The sequence below is a fragment of the Fistularia commersonii genome, chromosome 19, assembly GCF_037954325.1.
Source record: "Fistularia commersonii isolate RoL2024-O1a breed Wild chromosome 19, RoL_Fcom_v1.0, whole genome shotgun sequence".
Lineage (NCBI taxonomy): Eukaryota > Metazoa > Chordata > Actinopteri > Syngnathiformes > Fistulariidae > Fistularia > Fistularia commersonii.
This window is the reverse complement of record NC_141302.1, coordinates 8,466,887-8,486,740: the sequence shown is the minus strand read 5'-3', so window position 1 is coordinate 8,486,740 and position 19,854 is coordinate 8,466,887. Positions and strand designations below refer to the sequence as shown.

General features: G+C 37.8%; 1 protein-coding gene across 29 annotated transcripts in view; it reads right to left on the bottom strand.

Moving 5' to 3' along the window:
• The window catches only part of ptprda (protein tyrosine phosphatase receptor type Da), a 128,953-nt gene that overhangs the window by 27,087 nt on the left and 82,012 nt on the right, over positions 1 to 19,854 (bottom strand). For 9 of the 29 annotated variants that reach the window (XM_086165886.1, XM_086165894.1, XM_086165888.1 and 6 more), the window contains 15 exons: positions 18,143 to 18,253; positions 13,916 to 14,185; positions 12,038 to 12,619; positions 11,473 to 11,618; positions 10,443 to 10,587; positions 8,493 to 8,798; positions 7,435 to 7,628; positions 7,039 to 7,065; positions 6,452 to 6,569; positions 5,699 to 6,286; positions 5,193 to 5,290; positions 4,819 to 5,075; positions 3,825 to 3,918; positions 1,581 to 1,790; positions 29 to 189 (listed from right to left, as the gene is read on the bottom strand). In XM_086165886.1, the coding sequence (XP_086022012.1) occupies positions 29 to 189; positions 1,581 to 1,790; positions 3,825 to 3,918; positions 4,819 to 5,075; positions 5,193 to 5,290; positions 5,699 to 6,286; positions 6,452 to 6,569; positions 7,039 to 7,065; positions 7,435 to 7,628; positions 8,493 to 8,798; positions 10,443 to 10,587; positions 11,473 to 11,618; positions 12,038 to 12,619; positions 13,916 to 14,185; positions 18,143 to 18,253 (3,307 nt within the window). Of the gene's footprint in view, positions 1 to 28; positions 190 to 1,580; positions 1,791 to 3,824; positions 3,919 to 4,818; positions 5,076 to 5,192; positions 5,294 to 5,698; positions 6,287 to 6,451; positions 6,570 to 7,038; positions 7,066 to 7,434; positions 7,629 to 8,492; positions 8,799 to 10,442; positions 10,588 to 11,472; positions 11,619 to 12,037; positions 12,620 to 13,915; positions 14,186 to 18,142; positions 18,254 to 19,854 lie in introns of all 29 variants that reach the window. The other 20 variants (XM_086165884.1, XM_086165893.1, XM_086165887.1 and 17 more) reach the window with 4 other exon arrangements.

The following is a 19,854-nucleotide window of genomic DNA, read 5'->3' as shown; positions in this document are numbered from 1 at the left end:
ATCAATTTTGGACGTTTCATATTTTCACCTCTTGTACAGGAGGATGGCAATAACGATGCATATGATGAAGACAACAGCAAGCACAGGTCCCACTACCCATATGAGGCCTTCTTCCTCATCGATGATTGGTTGGGGATCAATGTCAGGCAAGATGACTGGGTCAGAGTAGGGACTTGTGGCATACATGATCTAGGCCAGAGAGAAGGAAATTACAAATTGAGTTTCCTGAAAATGTGGAAATTACTTGCTTTCAGTGACTCAGTGTGATGTATCAAAACTCACCCTGCTTTCAAAGTCATTTTATGTATCATGTCATATTAAAAGGTATTTCCAATCACTAATATTAGACTTGTCACAATACAAAGAGAGCAATTAAATTGAGAACATAATGAGCCATATGTCTCCCCAGAATAATTCCCGAACAAAGAAGGATTGTTTTTAACTTTTAAAACCATAGTTTTAAAACCTTTTTCTCTCAAAGCAACAGACTTCAAATTACCAATCACATTTTTTTCTTTAAATATTGAGCCGTTATATCAAGCATATTAATTTGTCAACAAGCAAATAGTAGAAACTTTAGAGAATACACTTTTATTTGTTGTCACTCATCTAAAGTGTCAATGATATGACTATGTGTTGAGGCTGTGAAGGGAAATTAAAGCGTAAGGGGAAAAAAAAAGCACACAACCTCCACAGGGTTTTGGTAACAAACCTGGTTACTTTTTGTTGCACCATCTTAATTATTTAAAAACCACTTAATGGATCCTTGTTTTTTAGTGCCTTTGGGACAATACAAGTTAACTAGTTATAGCCAAACAATAATGAATAAATAAATAAAGAATCCCACCAGGGCTCAGTCTCACACATATTTGTACATTGGTATACGCTTGCAATTGCCCTATTTATAATCCTGTTGGGGGAGGAAGATTAAATGTATCATCGGTACAGGATATCAGCACACACTGAACTTTTATTCCTTCCCTAAACAGGGTTTTGAATCAACTATTTCACATTCTAGACAAATAAGAAATGCCTTTCAAGGAAAAAAGGACATGCTTAAGAAGAAATTACAGCTTTTCCTCATCCACCACTCTTTATCATCTTTGCTGAACCTGATATCAGGGTAGGTTGAGAGATTGTCAGCCAGCACTGTGAATCAGAATGGATCTTGGCCCTCACCAAATCCATTACCTTCCCTGCAGCTGGCTGATCATGTCGTTTTCGGTCTTTCATCCAAACAACCATATGCACACATGCACACACTAGCAAATATGGAGAGAATGTGGATAGGGCATAGAATGCAATTTAAGAGATGCCCTGCCATCAAGGTTTTCTTTGTCAGCTTATCAAGTGTCAGCTTCTTGTTTTTTCTGCTTTTCAGTTTTCAGTAAGTCACAGCCTTATAGGCATTCATCTTCCACAAACATCCAGTTGCCTTTCCCGTTTGTGTCTATTAAGGAGCCCTGTCAAGCTCAAAACCCATGAAATCACTAGCAAGGACTATCTTGATGTAAACATGCTCAAGACAGAAACAAAACTTGAATATAAGATTTACACAATAAACACTTGTGGAGACTTACATTTTCAGACATCTCCAAGGCAGCAAGCACAAACAAGATGTACTCCTGGCCATTCTGGAGCTGCTTGTTTTCAAATTCTCCATAGATCTTGCCATCTCCTAGTGCAAAGTCTTTTGGGAGGTCTTTGAAATAGGCAGCGATATAGGCTTTGGGTTCAGCCTGCCTGTTAAATCGAAGGCCTCTGCTTGTTCGGTTTATCTCCCTCAGCAGCTACAGTGAAGAGAGAGCCACATACAGTTGATAATGCAAAGGGACATGTTCCAGAACACACATGAAAGAACATCCACACAAACAAGCCTCCATATCAAGATTGTTGCTTCTGATTGCTGTGATGGAATCCCCTTTTAGAAGTCACCACATTACTGAAAAAGATCTTCATCTGGCTTTGTGTGATGTTTTCTGGATTGTGTAGATTTACAGCATATAAACCAGTTGTGGACAGTCCAATAGCTTCAAACAGTGGGAAAAATAGAGAATAGATCACTTTACATTTTCCCTAACCTGAATTTCTGTTTTCTTCATGATACAATCCAGAGATATATTTGCTAAAGATAGCTAGATGAAAAAGCAAGCTGGATGTAGGGAGGATTTGCAAAAAGTAATGCTTTTTCATTATCAATTTTCTGTTTTTCTGCTCATGACACACTGCGGGTTATGACAACTAATTGCCTTCAAATATTTTGTCAAGCTTAATGAAAAGTGGCTTCAAAATGCAAATTCAACAGTTTTAGTTTTCAGTACCATTTGACCATGGTTTCAAATTTAATGTTAACTGTAGAACTTTCTTCAATGGCCAATTACTGTTGAAGCAAAATTATCACGCTGCTTTCCCAACAAACGATGATAATCACAGGAGGCTGAAAGAAATGTTCCCCTCAGTCCAAGTCTGACTGCTTTGGCTTTTGTATACCAGCATAAAGTGGGATCCTCGTTATGCTAATCATTCCTAGCTAGTTGTGCAGAGTCTGGCTTCATAGCTTTGGCTTTATGTGCTTGTGGGTATGAATGCATGTGTATGCACGCACAGAAGCCTGTCATTCATATCAGTGTGTGTACACTCTTCTGTGTGTTCTGTTATGGCTGCCGGGCTGTTGGTGCTGCCCGATAATGTCTTCAATCATCTCTCCTGTCAACACGGCTAAATCTAGCTGCCCTTGGGAAAAGTTGTGAAAAGGTGAGTGCAAATATTGACAAACAGATAAATTCTGACAGTGGGGCGACTTTTGGGCAATCGGTCAAGGCTATAGACATTGGCCTCCAGGCAAGAGCTGTAAAGCCAATGCCAGATGAAAGTGTTTTTTTCTTTTTTTGTCACTTTTCTGGAAATATGATTTATTATTAGAATAAAAATAATAATAAAAGGAAGTAACAGCAAGGAGGTCCCTGTTTCCATTCTGACGCTGGCCTGTTCTCCCTGTTTCTGTATGGATTTTTTCAGGTTTCTGGATTTCACACAAAATTCAAAAACAGCTATTAGTTGAGTTAATTGAAGACTCTTAATTTGTTAAAGTGTGTAAATGGGAGTGTGAATGGTTGTATGTCTCTATGTGGACCTGTGATTGACCGCCTCGCGCTCAGTGTCAGCTGCAATTGGCTCAAGCCTCACTGCAGGATAAGTGGTATAGACAATAAATAAATGCACAATGACCATAAAAACAGGAACACGCTCCTGGATGACTTTTAGAAACATCTTTAGGATTTGACTATCTCTTTAGAATTTTTGAGGAGGAAACAGATGAAGAAAAGGAATGTTTGATATTGCACCAAAATAAATCACTTAAATGTGATGCCATCTTGGTCTTTTTATCTTGTCATAAATTAAGTCATACTTGCCATATACTGGAGCTCCTGAATCACTCAGCTGGCTAAATATAACAGTTAAGTGTTTTGCGCGTATGCAGTAGCTTTACATGATATGAGAAGAGGGATGAAGGCTTGATACAGCTCTTCAGGTAATTACAAGAGGAGGAGGAGGAGGTGGGGAATGTGGTTTGAGTTTGCAGTGCACTTGAAGGCTACTTCATGTTCTCATTTCCATATGAACAGTGCTCTCTGCACCTATTTGCGTCAATCAGTGAGACTCATCTCTTGTTCCCTGGCTTCCAAACTGCTTCAACTTTTTTACACTTTGAGAAAAGAAAAAAATGGTATGTATGCAGTTAAAGTAACTAACAAGGGAGGCTAAATACCACATAGAATTTCATAGTGCTATGTCATTAAAACCATCAAATCATTTCCACCTACCTCCTCTAAATTCATCTCATCTGGGTTGTCCCAGGGTTTTACAAACTTGCCAGAACGTTGCTTTTTCAAAGGAACTACGACAATGAAATATCCCCTAGAAAATGAAATGGAAAGTACAGCACTTTTACAACTTGTAGATATCAAGACATATGTAAGTTTCGAAACAAACGTCAAGCATGTCTTTTTGCAAGTCAGTGGCCACTTTTTCAAAACATAAACTAAAATTCCTCAGTTGCATTATCAAATAAAATAGTCTCCAACAATCATGAGTACATTAGTTAAAGATCTTTAAATTGAAAAAAAAACAAAAACAAACACAATTGCAAATTTAGCGTGACCACTTGAAGTGAAGTCTGAATGCAGAAAAGCTACAGAATAAGAGACCTCCATCTTTTATTCCACATGGCAAGAGATTACAGCATCTGCCGATGCCTTTTAGACATCTTGGTTGGGCACTGGACTAGCTTGGGTTAGCCAGGAAGACAGTGTTGCAGTGTAATGGGAAACTAATTAGCTTAAGCACTGGCATGGCACAGTAGGCCAAGTGTATCCAGCAAGATCTGAAAACCCAAGAAGGAGTTTGAAGCGTCAGGCTACAATTGGATGTGCTTCTTGGCCTTCTGACAATCCTTAGCTCTGCTGAAAGTCTATGACACTTTATGGGGCTTAGAAGGCCTGGTTTAAATGTACTGGGCTGCTGCAGTTTATAATGACAGTGGATATTGCATAAATTGTTGGGATGAATATGAATTATTGCGTTGCAGAAGAATTACTTCTGTCAAGGTCAACGATCAACTTGTTTATTTACAGTAGAATGAACTCAAGTAATGCCTAGAGAGTCTGACTGCTAGAGTGCAGTTATTACAATTCATAAATCTACTATTGTACTGTTTAAATTATATTGTATCACATCATAGTTGGCACCCAAGTTAGGGATGCATATTTTAGTTACGAGCAATAAATAACGGGGTTGAATTGGTGAATCTTTACATACCTTACTTTTTCAGATGTCTGTACTGGCGGTAGGTCTACAGTCACCATACCATCTGAGTTGATCTTGCCTATTAAGTAAGGTTTTGTGCGTAGGATGTCTGGGGCTGTCATGGTTGATACCCTATGCTGCAGACCTCCAGCACTGTTGCCGCGGTTGGTCAAGAGAAAGGAGTACTGTGTCTCAGGCTGAAGGCCAGTGATGAGCTTCTGTGTTAGCTTTCCATCCACCTCCACACTCTGTCCATTATCGTACAGGATCTGCATGGAAGACATTAGTTGGGGTGTTACGTTGTTACTGATTGTCTTATGGCTTGGGGTGCCTAGACTGCAGCAATGCATTCACAAAAAGTTATTTTTTCTCCAAATTGCACTTACGGTGAAAGGTTGCGCTGGGTTGTAGGTGTCTGGGATTTCCCAAGTAAGCAACACTGATGTCTTCATTGCTGCTCTCACATGAAAATTTTTTGCAAACACTGCTAAAAGACAGGGGGAGCAGGTGGTTTAGACACACAATATCCTTTTTTAAATACCACTAGTAGTAGCAGTAGTCCCAGATCAGTGCTTACCTGAAAATGCCCCACACAAAACCAGGCTGAAATCAGCACTACACTGAACTAAATGCTGTCCTCTTACCTTATCACCAACACCAACTTTAAACTGAATGACTGAACTTTTCTTGACTTACACAACACAAAACATACATACTTACTTTAAGCGAGTTATTAAAGCATTCTTAGGTTAGGAAGAATATGGGTTGAACACCATTAAAACAAAAGTCTTGTGGTTGTTTCCATTTGGGCCTCGACGAAGCCCCAACAGTTGCACGTGGAAAGATTGGTTTTAAAAAGGTAAGGGTATGAGGGTTCAGGGACTGGTCCTACCTTGATCCAAAGGCTGTGTCCTGAACTGGACACTTGGGCTATAGGGGCCAGAACCCTTGCTGGTGAAGGCACACATTTTAATATCATAAGTGGTATCTGCCTTAAGGCCATCCAAGATGACAGTTGATTCTGGGGCTGTGATGAAAAGTTCCGAGGGACTACGTGGGCTGTTGATGTCTTTATATTGAAGAGCATATTTCACTATTTGGCCATTCCGCTCTGCCAGGAGAACTGGTTGCCAGCTAACCTGAATAGTGGAGGTCGTGGCACCCTCTGCTGTAATGCTCTGAGGGAAGCCACTTGGGACATCCTCGTTTGTGGTGACCTCTTTGACTGTCTCTTCACCAAAGCCCACCTTGTTGCGCGCAGACAGGCGAAAGGTATATGAGGCTCCCTTATGAATCTCTTTGGTAGTGTAATGGTTCTCTCGCTCAGGGAACTCAATGACAGTTAGTGGGTCAAGGTCTTTACGGCCAAAACGAAGTCGATAGCCTTGAAGTGGCCCATGGGTTAGTGCTGGGGGATGCCACTGGAGAAGGGCTGTCCCCATGTTGGTTGTACTGACCATCAGCCGAGGTTTATCAGGAACTAAAAAGATTCAAGACAAGAAAAAGCAGGCTTTAAATATCCAAGTAGTAATGCATAACTAATTCATATATTACCTGCATCTGTCAAGGGATAATATGAAAACGAAGCTAATCACCAGGGTTGTTGTTTTATATTATTGTATAATGGTATTAACAGTTATATTACCTGCGCCAGTGGTGGTGATCAATTTAGGCTTGCTGCGTGCACCATCGCCCTTTGTTGTATATGCTGTGACTGTAACGGAGTAGGTGGTCTCGGCTTGTAACTCTCTGATGATCATTTCCTGCAAAAATGCTGGACTTAAAATGCCTGACACTCACTCACTGGTATTTTGATTGAAGCAAGTACAGTAAAAAGTGGAATGGGATGTCAGCATAATCACCATGAAGGACAAAACAGAAATATTCTCTGTGCAAACACTGTACATAAAATTATGGCATGCATCACTGAACAAAGATAGTGTTGATAAGCTTGCTAGCATTGCGGTCTTGAAAATTAGTCTCAATAATTTGTTGAATTAACAACCTGGCAAAGAGCATGCTTACAGACAAAAGGGCAAACTCTTTAACAGCAGATTTCAAAATTGTAAAGTTTGTATTAGCTACATAGTGAAGGAATTGCTTTTTCAAAGTAAATATAAGAACTGAAACTCTTTAACTAAGGCCCTTCATTTCATAAAGACAATGGAATGTCATTCATGCAAGAGGTTGACAGAAGGGGAGAAAGACTGGAAGCAAATTTGAACTACTCACATGTTCAGTTGAATCATCATATTCCCACTAATTGTCACACAAGAATAAGAAATAAAGAGACAGAATATATGATCAGGATAAAACATAAATTATTGATGAAAAAATATTTGATGTAATTAGTTTTGAGAAGGTAACTACAGGTCTGACACATGGATTCATTTTAATTTTACTTTCTTTGGAAATGTTGGTGCTCTTTTATTTTGAACATGTATATTACAAAACAGACAAAAGGAAAACAAATGCAGATGGAAACTCCCCAGCAGGCAGTCATTGGCACAAAAAAATATAGCAATGTACACGTTCAGGCCTTACAATTTGCAGTAACACATGTGAAAGAGACTGAGAGCAATATAAAGGCAGCAAGAAAGAGGTGGATGGCTGAGGAAGGTGTTGTACCTGGGCATCATCAATCAGGATGTCCTTGATGACTGGCTGTCCTGTGGGCTCGCCATTTACCATCTTGACATAGTGCACCTGGTACCCTCGGATCTGACCGTGCTGCTTGGTGGGCATCGGTGAGCGCCAGATCACTTTAATTGATGAAGAGTTGACAGCCTCCACCTCAACTTTACGAGGTGGCCCACTAGGAACTGGAGGAACACCATGGGATAGAAAAAAAAGGGTCAAAATTATAGAGAACCCTGTCATTTGACTTAAAAATTGTGGCCAGAGCTGCTTTGCAAAATACTGCGGTCACAAAAAAAGACAAAAAAAAAAATCACAAAAGTGCAGCAAACTGCAACAAGCACCGCATGACATCAATATTTCAACAATGGTAAGGGGTTAAAAAACAACAGTAAGAACAGGTCTGTCACCTGACCTAATCTTGATACATTAAAAATGGGAAGAGTGGATTTTAAAAACATGGAATAAAAATGTGCTTTGCCAAAATAGAAAAGTGGAGCCAAAAGGGGACTTCAAGCTTTTCAAATGCTTGAAGCACTACAAGAATTTTGGCTATAAGCAAGGGGGGGATGAATAAAAATGATTCTATCACATGAAAGAAGGTCCAAAGAAGAAATGGCCTTAAAAAATCAAAAAAAAAAAAAAAAAAAACAATTTCCACCATTTGTTAGTCCCAAAGTCCAGAACTTGTCCGTTTGCCAAGTTCCTAAAGGGCTGCCTTTCAAAAACACTGCAGAGCTTGTTACGAGACTTCAAAAATGACAGGTGGAAGTTGGAGGCCTGCTACTGAAAATGCCATACCATGTGTTGAAATTGAGCAGCGTAAGGCAAAAAAAGCCCCAAAAAGTGCTTTCACAAAGTGGGTCCCAGTTTGTGTAGCCAAAAAAATTTGGTCCACAGCTGGGCTAAAAGTGTTAAGTGGCAAGAGTCTTATTAGAGGCAGGCAGAGGGGGATGTAAAATAAGAGGGGACTTGTAGATTAAGGCGAGCTGGTTAGTATTTAAGAGGGTGGGTTAAGAGCAGCTGGAGCTTGTTTAGCAAACACATACCATCCTCCTCTGTGCGGATGAGCTGTGGCAGGCTCTCCGGTCCTGCTCCAACATCTGTATGAGCAGTAACTGTCACATGGTACTCAGTCCATTTTTCCAAGTTTTCCAAAAGGTACTCTGAACTTTCTGGAGGGATGCTTGTAATTTGATGTGTAGTGGAATCTTCTCCTTCGGTTGCAGCATATTGGATGGTGTATTGTGTAATGATCCCATTTTGTAATTCCAGCAGGGGGGGCTTCCAACTTACCAGGATGTTGGTGGAGCTGTGGCTATTACACTTGACTTCCCGCGGTGGGCCTGAGGGTTCTGGTCCGTAGGTTGAATTTAGAACAGGTTTTTGTTTGTTTGTTTGTTTGTTTGTTTTGTTTATTTTTTTGTTTGGTTGTTCGTTCAGTCATTTTCAAGTGTATTTTTAGTTTTCATTGGGCGGATGATTGGAGAAATGTCCAAACAAAGGAGAAAAGGAAAATAAAACAACATAAAATGAGGACAGTGCACAAGGACATATGTGGGTAAATGCATGGCATTTAAAACAAATGAGACAACACAAAGAAAACCAAAAATGAAGACAAACACAAGTGTATACAGCGATGATGAATGGGAGGGCGGGTTTGTTTGTTGGAAAATGAACAGCTTTTGCAATTGGTAACCTACCTTAGCATTGAAACAAACAATAGAAACAAAAGCGAAAAAATAAATCACACACCCTAATACAGAACATCTATACAGTATGTAGTATCTTAACTGACAAACCTGATTTTTTATTTTAACATTCTGATGTGAACTTGTACATAAACTAAGTCACTTTAGGTTTACTAATAGCTTGTAATTAAATTTGGCAAGCAGTTACCATCAATCCAAAACCATAAAGGTTGATGCTTTAACTAGTTTGAAAAAACAAAAGAAAAAAAACACAAAATAAAACAAAAAGTTGTATTTGTCACCAACCTTTCCGAAGCCTGTTGGTTTGTGGTAAAAGCCTGATTGTACAACAGAGAACTTCCCAAGGAGACACGACTGATTTATTAGATTCTAATAACATTGGCATGCACTTCTTTGACTCCATAAATTAAATCAGGACATTCATCTGGGCAGTGAGTGGACTTTTATACCTACCTTATCACTGCTTTTGTCTTTCAGAGACCTCAGATTTATGTTAAATGTCCACAGTTGAATGCCAAATGCAGACTCTAGGGGATTTTTTTTTCCAACTGATAAGCAAAGGAAGATCAAATTAACTTGTAATTTTGGAGAACCTACTTTGACGTGTTCCATAAATATGAGGTCTTCTGGTTCCAAAAATTACAAAGACAATAGTTATTTTGAGCTTTCTATGATGTTCACGACTTTAAAAATTGTAATTTGACTTGGGAGTTAATATGCCAGTGTCATTTTTGTGAAAATCTCTTGAAAGTACAGAAAAGTGATTCTAAGCATAGTGCTCCACAGAAAGCTCAATCTAAAAATAAATGAATGCAAATTTTTGTTACCTTATTCTTGGCTGACATGCAATGTCAAGAGACAAGGCTTCATATAGGTCAATGGTGCCCTGACATGAAATTATACATCACAGTTGTTTAATGAAGCAGATGAGGCATCAGAATTCATATTTGAATGCCTGAACAGCCTTAAAGTTCCGCCTTACAGTCAGTAATGTTGCAAACTAAAGTAACCTTGTCCCGAGACTTCACAGGAAAGCCTAGATTAAACTGACAAGGCAACATTTTCAAAGTGGATATTGCACGGTTAAGTAGATTCAAACACTCATTAAGATCAGATGCTTACATCTTTACTATTTTCAAATGCATCTGCCCTTTAACGTTAAACACTGCGGTGTCTGGGCTCAGGATAAATGTTTGTGAAATTGCAGCAAACATAAATTCTGGAATGCATTTGAAAATATTTGTGTTTAAGTTATTAAAACACGCTGAGATAAGGAAGAAAACCTACGTGTTTGTGGGGTTTCTGCGGAGATCTCATTCGTGTAAGCCCCCACTCCGTGTTTGCTACGGGCAGCCAGCCGGAAACTATAGGTTGTGAATGGCTTCAACTCCTTCAGTAGATATGTTGTTGTGGGCTCAAAGCTGATATGTTTCTGTGAAAAATGATTCATATTGTCAAATCCTCTCCTGACAATAAGGTAATGAAAGGCTGTCATTTGCAAAAAAAAACAAAAAAACAACAGGATTCTAGTAGGACTTTAAGTAGGAATCTTAAAACTCTTTTTATCAGTATAATACAGCAAATATGTATTTGCTGTCAAATCACGACATTATTCCTTGATAATGTTTTGTCCCAAATATATATATATATGTATATATATGTATATATATATATATATATATATATATATATATATATAAAGTAGTCATCCCAGTAAAATTTTATCATGGCAATGAGACATGTTCAGTTTGTTATATTTCAGACACTGAGCCTCTCATCTAAGAGGCTTCTTTAGTCCTTATGAACTTCAGCAAAAGGTCTTCAAAGAAACCCCTGTGCAAGTAGAGTTGCTATGATGAAAGAAACATGATATGGATAACTTAGAACCTCCACAGCCATAGACTTTTGTTCTTCTCTATCAAAAGCATCCCATTAATCCCTGAGCTGACAATAATAATAATAATAATAATAATAATAATAATAACAATAATAACACTAATAATTACATTTCAGAAAGCTTTTTTATAAAGCTTCACATTCATATTATTTTAAAGACAAGTGGTACAAAATCCATTCGTTATCTGATAAACTATTAAAGTTTGCAGGACTTGTTTCAATCCCCAAGATTTAGTCAGCAAGGATGAAAGCCTATCTATACTACCATTACACAATCCAGTAAAGATATGTTACACTGTGTTTGCAGATTTTTTCAATTCCTTGAGGTAAGAATGATAAGAATTAATTGTTGAGATTATTTCAATGCCATTACACATATTGAAGTTACTGCTAATGTGGCATGATTTTGAAAAATAATTACCTCTTCTTTGTCATCCCGCTTCTTGTACATTAGCTCATATCCAGTAATTTGATTTTCTTGTCCAGTCTGTGCTGGTGTAATCCATGAAAGTAAAATACTGGTTTCAGATTTGGCTTCTCCTTTGAAGTCAGTGGGCTGTGAAGGAACTAAAATTAGAAAGTGAAGATTAATTGATTTGTCACTGCTTCTACTCATTACCAAGAAAGCCATACTTCAGTACAGTCATACTTCAAGGCTTCAGGGGCCACATGGCATCCAAACCAGAACAGCTACATGCAGACAAGCAACAATTCTTTTAGGGTAACACTTATAGGGGTGTCTTTTTTCAATTTTGAACATGGCCTCAACAGAAAAAAAACATTGTAATGTGTATACATTTCAGTATAAGGCAGCATATTTAATTTTTGTGTACTTTTTTTCTTCAGGGGAAAATATTTACATTACTTCCATGAATTCCACCACTGACTGTTTATCATACTTAATCCTACTGACAGACAGATAGAAAACTATCATAACAACTTAACCAATCATACATCCTTGGCAGAGGTTATAAAAGCAAGCTCACCTCCTGTCTTTGCAATTATCTGAAGAGCTGGAGAAAGAGGCCCATCACCAACTGAGGTGTAAGCCAAAACCTTGATATAGTAGGTTTTATTGGGGATGAGGCCCTGGATGGTGACAAAATTAGATCCCTGGACAATCTGCTTCTCCCACAGGTTGACATACTGGGTGGAGTCTGTGGTGTAATAGACTCTGTATCCCATGATCTGTCCATTTGCTTCCTCCGGTTCATCCCATTGAATGATTGCCGTTGTGGTGCTGAGCATGTGACCTCTGACCTGTCGTGGAGCCGTACTGGGTGCCTGCTCAGCTGTTTTGGCTTCAATGCTCTCACTGGGTGGCCCTCTTCCAATGTTGTTGACTGCCACAACCTGAAACTCATAGTCTGAGTATGGGCTGAGGCCTCCCACACTGTATCGTGTGGTGGCTACACCATCAATCTCCTTATACGAGTCATCTGAGTACTTGGACTTGTGCTGGATGATGTAGTAGGACACAGGCTCAGGATTTCCAGAGTCCCATGTTAATGTTATGCTGGTTGCTGTGCGCTCTGTTACCACAGGAATACCAGGAGCCTTGGGCAATGCTGTGATAATTATTGGATACACATAACACTCAAATGAAAATTACACACTTCATTTTGTAGCAACCATATCCTTTCCAGTTTTTTCACTTGCAATGCAATGAAGGTATATCAACTTTATTCAAGTACAAACACTGAAAACGCTACTTAAATTCAACTGTTTATATTTGGAAAACAACACACATATACATATATATATATATGTATATATATATATATATATATATATCATAAATGCATATATATATTTTTAGAAGCTATCTTATTTATAATTATCTACTTAAGTACATATCTTGACGTGAATGAAATTATGACAGCTAAAAGTATAGTTTTGTTTTGAACATTACAGTGACAATAAAGCTACTCTTTTTCTATTTACAATGCCTATAATCAGCAGCATGAAATGTCATGGTCATTAATCTTGGATTTTCTTACTTCTATCACCTTCAAAATTTAACAGGAAAACTTACTACTTTCATTTTCCAAGCAGTGGTGAATAGCAACAGATATCGAGGCAATAGATTGTATTTATATCTCATTTCAGATAATCTATGTGAGAGGTATGTGAGGTGTCAGATTGTTATATTGTCACTAATATCAGTTATATCTGCAAAAAACTATGTGTCTCTCTGGGCCAATGTGTGTTACTTGTTACTAGACTCAGATATCTTTCTGGTAATCATGATTACACGATTACACCAAATTCTAAACCCATGGAGGACAGTTTGCAAGTCTCACTATGTTTTGCAAACTCCTTGTCCCCGCTCCTTCCCACTTGTAGCTTAAAGAAATGTGGTGAGCTGGTGGCTGTGTAGCTTTCCAGCTGCAAGATAAGTACTTTCTTTTGAATTTGGCATCTAATGCAGTGGGAAAATAAAAAAAAAAAATGTCCAAAGCTTTAAGGAATCTTCTATGAGTCACTGATAGTCAAAGGAAAATACAGTTCTTAAGGGCAGTTACAGGCTGAACTGGTGGATAATGCAAATGCATTTCTGACAGAAAACAGTATGTGAAACATTTTGAAAGCATCACTATAGTGTCAAAGTGTCAAAGTGTAAAAGATGTAACCTCAGTCATTTTTCATATATCACTTTCCTACTATTTGGACTAAATTTTTAGCTTTTCACCTCATGCTTAATGAATAATAAACAACTACTTAATGGTGACTATACATACCTTCATGTAAGTTGCTGATTATTATTTTTATATTATTATTTTACTACTATTATTTGGGTCACATGCTGTATTATGTATAAACAAAATATATGCCACATTAATGAGGTGAATGAGCAGTTTTACCTTTAACTGTTATCTGTGCCACAGCCTCTATCACCCCTAAGGTAGACATGGCCACACAAGTGTAGTTTGCTGACTGCCGGACGTCTGTCAGCTCTAAGACATTCCGTCCAATCGGCATGTCGTCCTCGGGTGTAAGGTCTTCAGCACCCAGCATCCACTTGACATATGGCATGGGAGAACCCACTGCCACACATGTGATATTGACACTACCACCTGGCATGATCTCATTGTCTGTGGGAGGAATGGAGAATCGTGGTGGCACCCGGCGTACTGTAAAAAAGATAAAAAAAATGTGTGAAAACCCAATGGCATACTGACACATAATCCAAGATCATATATTTCAGGATATACAGCATGAAGATATTTCAATAATTAAAAAAGAAAATCACTATCACTGCAACGAACTAGAATGTTTGATGGAAAGTAAACAAAACACTTCTGAAAACATTCGATCTGAGTGATTTCAATGATGAATGGGTTAATATCAACACAATCACCATGCACAAAACACAGCCTACAAGCAAACCAAAGCACACAAAGTAATGGGCGGTCATCAGCACTTCAGAGATATAACAATGTACTTCTGAAGCTGAAGTGAGAGAATGTCACATCATATAGTCACATTAGACAGATATACAGTAGACAAAAAAGAAAGTGCATACATAACAGTGGAGGAGGGTTATAGTCTTTATTTCTCTATGCTCTTGTACTTTTAAGGCTGTGACGAAATACCCTTGAACTGCAAAATGCAATGTTTGGCATTTAAAAACGTTTAGATTTTCCACACATCACATGGGACATGTTTTCCTTTTGGCCCTATGGCTACTACATGGGTGCCAAGAGATAAGAGCACTAAGCCTTGTTCCCCAACATTTTTGTACAGCAATACTTGGTGACTGTTTACCTACCTGTAATTTAAAATAATGCCATGCAGATGCACAAGAGAGGTGGGATTTTTAACTAGTGTAGAGGATGAGAAAAAATGTTTTGTTTTTATGCAACTCTACAAATGTCAAAGGTCTTTGACAATATTACAATGGAGCTTAAAACTGCTAGGTGATTACTACTACAAGACCACATTAAAAGATGGTGATATGTACATCATAAATTAATGCAAAGTATTATTCATCATTATGAAAATGTAGGTTTCAAAGTAGCAAAGATAATGACCACGTAACCTTCTCAAATTGAATGGTAAACACTTGAATTGAAACTTACATTTGTTTCTTCAAATGTGTGCTTAATCTAGGATTTCGCGGGAAAGATACTTCTGATAAGAATGAGTAGCTAAGAGTCAACTGGACATAACAACACACTATCAATATTATTATTATTATTATTATTTTATCTTTGGGGGGCAAAGTGTCATCTCATATGATTTACATATTTTTGTGTATACAGTGCAATTAAAAAAAAACTGACACATTGGAACTTGGTTCTCAGTGCTATTCTATATTTTTTTTTGTATGTGGACCACGTGAACCATGAATAAAACAGTTATTTGCCAAACATTTTACTCATACCTGCTTCAAGCAAGAGATATAATTTGACGTCTCTAGATGACAAAAGTTTTATTTTTCTTCATATGTAGAAAGTTAAAATATTACAATCAAAGTACAAATAACAAGAGTATTTTAAGTGACTTTATATGTATGACATTTGTTATGAACATGGTAAGCATCATGGACAATTGAAGGGTATGGCGTACTAGAACAATATGTAGCTTAGAGAGGAAGCATTTCTGGGAGTCAAAGGAAGAGGGATGCAAAAAACAAGTGCAAAAAAATAGGTGACAACAAGGTCAGAAGAAAATAGGTTGTGTATTGTGTACTGTGCTATTCGAGTTGTGTTTCATGACTACCAGTGCAGTAAGGTTTTAGAATAAAGTAACAATATCCTTAAGGGAAAATAAATAAATCATCAAACTCTAGTTATTCATCCCAGAACCAGGAGTAATGCAAAGGGTTAAACATTATTGTATTATTGTAAGCATGTCAGGTTATAAATGTCAGTATTACTTACAAGTTTAGTTTGCAGACATTTTTACATTTTTACGGTATTCTCTTGAGATTATCAAAAAAACGGAATATTTAAGACATCTCTGATGCCCATCGATTGCCTCCCCCCACTGTGTAAAGTTCCTGCATCTCGAAACCATTTGTCTGTGCAGATTTTGCTTGAATTGAATGCATGAAACTCATGACTGGAGTTTCCTGCTGAATTCAAAAAGCCCATTCAGTTGAGCAAACTGCAGCTCTCCAGAGAGGAAATCTAGGGAAAGTGCTTGCATTATTAAATATAATGGTTCTCTCACTCAAAATGTAATTAATATCCAATTGGATCGTGCTCCCCGCAGACATAATATTATCCTGCTCATTTGAATATCATTACATTTGTCAAGTCTTGTGGATAACCCTCTAAATACATCATTCTTTTAAGACTTCCTGTGCAGAAACATCCTCATCAGAGGAAAAGTGTTCTCTGGGGAAAAGGGTTACTCTCATATTTTAAAACTAGTCGTGAGTACAACAAACAACATGAGATTGACTGTGACAAACTACAAGAAGAGAGCACCATGGATGAACTTCCCAGTGCTAACATGAAACAATGTCAGCGAAGGAGCTATTTGATCCAGGAGCTCATTAAAACAAGTGCTCTGTCTCTGTGTTAACATGAATTTTATTGAATTGTTTAAACATGTTGGATCAAGAACACAACTTATCTTGTATAAGACTCTTCACTGACATGCTATGCCATTAAGTGTGAGAAAAGCCAAGCAGAGACATTGACAGGGAAGGGGCAGGGTTAGGGAATGGGACGAAGGGCAGGACAAGACACAAGCGTTTAAAGATGGCCATGCTAACAGATTTGTAGGACAGATGCAGATATTGTCCCGAACAAACCACTTCATATATGCAAACATGCACCGCCATTTGAACAGTAGCATTATGATAGAGACCTGACAAGTAAAATTAATATTCAGGAAAGAAAGATAATATATCTATGACACCAAAAATGTAACATTTGAAAAGGGTCCTGGATATGCAACAGTAGAATATCTTTAATATGTATTTTTTTCATTGCAAATAAATGAACCCTTTTTCAGAATCAAAAACAGACCAACCTTCTCGCAGCTCTGAGGAATGTAGGGATATTGATGCAGAATAAAATTAAATAATGAAAGGAGAAAAAAAACAAGGGAAACACAGAGAGTAAAAAGGCCATGACTCAGGTGTTCAGATGCGACCAAAACAATTCGAAGGACTTTCTATCAGCGGTGCGGGGAGCCCCTTGCATCCCTGCCACCCTGCTTATAAAGCTCAAACATTTTTAGAGTTCTTTGAACTCAATTCCGTCTCAGTCATGTGGTCAGCAATTTCAACAAATAGATACATATATTAATATATAAACTTTTTTTTTTTTCAACTTTTTTTAAACTTACAGGAGCTAACCATAGGACTGAACCACAGAATTCTGGAAATACACACATATAGAATGATGTACCACATATACACTTTTGTGTTTTTTCAGGGATATTTCATTATGTTACAAGATTATTGATGTATACAGTATTCAAATCACACATGGAGACTTAACAACTATTTAGAGTAAAAGCCACAATCACGAGTGGTTTGTCTGAAGCTGATTCTACCTGCAAGATAGTTATCATAGTGAATGTTTTAATTTTTTAAACTGAATATTTCAACATTTTTAACCTGTAATGGTTAATGTCAAGGAAAAGTGAAGTCTGATATGTTGTTGTTTTTTTTTTTTACATTGCAGGCGTAAACTCCCAAATGGTAATTTTATTACAAACTAAAACAGTGAGCTTTAATTTGTCCTTCCAATGTTGATTAATAGGGAGAAATAGGCTCTTTACACTAGAAGGGAAAATGTCAGGGCTGGTTGGGGACGGCCATTTACCCTCTACCCCTCCAACGGTCAGGTTTGAAAGGCAATTAGTAGATAAACACAGCAAGCAGTCAAGTCACTTGGGTTCAAATAAGGAAAGTCAACAGAGGACCTGATATGCATAACAATGCAAATACATAGGATCAAATCAGTGCAGGTATGTCAAGTAAAAAAAGGAAAATAAATAAATAAAGACTACAAGTGTACTTACAAATCACTAATAGATAGGGCACTTGCAGAGTTCAGTACCGATTTAAAGGTTTGTGATGAGTTTTAACATTTCAATATGGCTTCTGTTGTCGGCTTGTTTCCTACCTCTGACATACAGATTGGCTGGGGCAGAGTAGCGGGTTCCATCGTTGTTGGTTGCCACACATTCATACTTGCCCTGGTCAGACTCCTCACTCTGTTCTATTTGGAGGGCGCCTGGTTGGGAATAACAGACGGGGGCAGTGGGGTAGGTTTGGTTACGATGCTGCAATATGCATCAGGTACACAATAGAAATTAAACCTCAGAGAGACCAATGCCCTGCAATGTCTTCAAAAGCCTCAGTAGTTGGACAGTTATAGGAAAGTTGTCTGGAAAATTAAGGGATTTTGAATAAAACGGATGAGTCTTATCCACTGGCTGAGGCAAAATGGAGACATCTTTCCCTACTATACAACAGGTTGGGACTGCTGGAAAACGATACTCATGCAAGACATTTTATTACAAATACACTGTTTCTGTTAAGAGGCCTAAAGTTACAATATGGGAAATGAAAAAAAAACACCCTGTCAACCATAGGGAAACATTATCTAAGAAATATCATTGTTTCCATATTACCAACTTTCTTAACTCAATTTGGGAAAGAAAAAAAAAAAGTCATAGTGTTTAGAAGGACACTCATCCTAGCGCCGATGTAAAAAAAACAACAACCTGATATTATATATATATATATATATATGTGTGCATATACATATACTGTATATATGTATCACTAAAAGGAATGGGGCAAGACCCTCAATATACAACATGTCACTGGACTGGTCAATATGAGGATGAGTGATACTGCTTCAGGGAAACATGGATCAAACAAAAGAGGTTTACAGTATAAGAAAGCAGCATAACAAGGGAGGACAATTGAAATAAAGAAATTGTAGGTGTCACTTTTAGCATATTCAATCACAAATGTAATATCCTTTGTATAGAGCAATTTCTTACTTCACCCTGGTGAAGTTCAAAAAGTGCAGCACATAGAAAAAAAAATGAAAATTGCTGCTCTTACTTGGAAAAATATTAGTTGAATAATAATGTGAGGCAAATCCAACATATAACCCTCTGTAACAAAAGTTTTGACATGCAAATCTTGGCAAGAAATGTATGTCAGCACAACTTACAACCTTCTGACAACCCTTAGCTGAAAAATAAAATGCATTTTTATTAGAAGACAAAATTCAAAATCACGGCCGAAGCCGACAAGAAGATAACCAACCACTGCTTTAGCTTGTGAAAGCTACAAAAGACACCCATTAAAATCCACCAATGGGATCAGCAGTGTGGTGTCACATAACCAGGGAAAAATGGTTTTATGAATCAACAACTCTCCAGCTCTGTGTCACAAGGCAAAAATGAGCCAATCGGGTCCCAGCCAGACTCTAGTGTTTGCATTCCCCAAACCCTGAAGAAAAAAAAAGTCAAAAAGTAAAATACTCTTCAAACCCAAGAAAAGTAAGAAAAATAGGTGAAAGAGAAAAAAAGCACCGTAGAAACTTTATCAAAAAAGTGGTTGTTGGGGCTTTTTTGTAGAGGTACAGGAGAGGAAAGCAAATAGAAGAAATGGGAAAAAATAGTTTTCAAAGATAGAAAGAACTCTTTGGGAGAAAAATAAAAATAAATGAGAGGCAGTGTTGTCTTCAGCATGCCTGCTTGACTCCACAGCATCTGTCATACTTTTAGTGCTGAACAAGAACAGCTAAGGGGGAAAAATGCTTGGTTGTTTTAGTTGGACAAAAAGAGGGACGCATGATTTGCTATGGCCAAAACG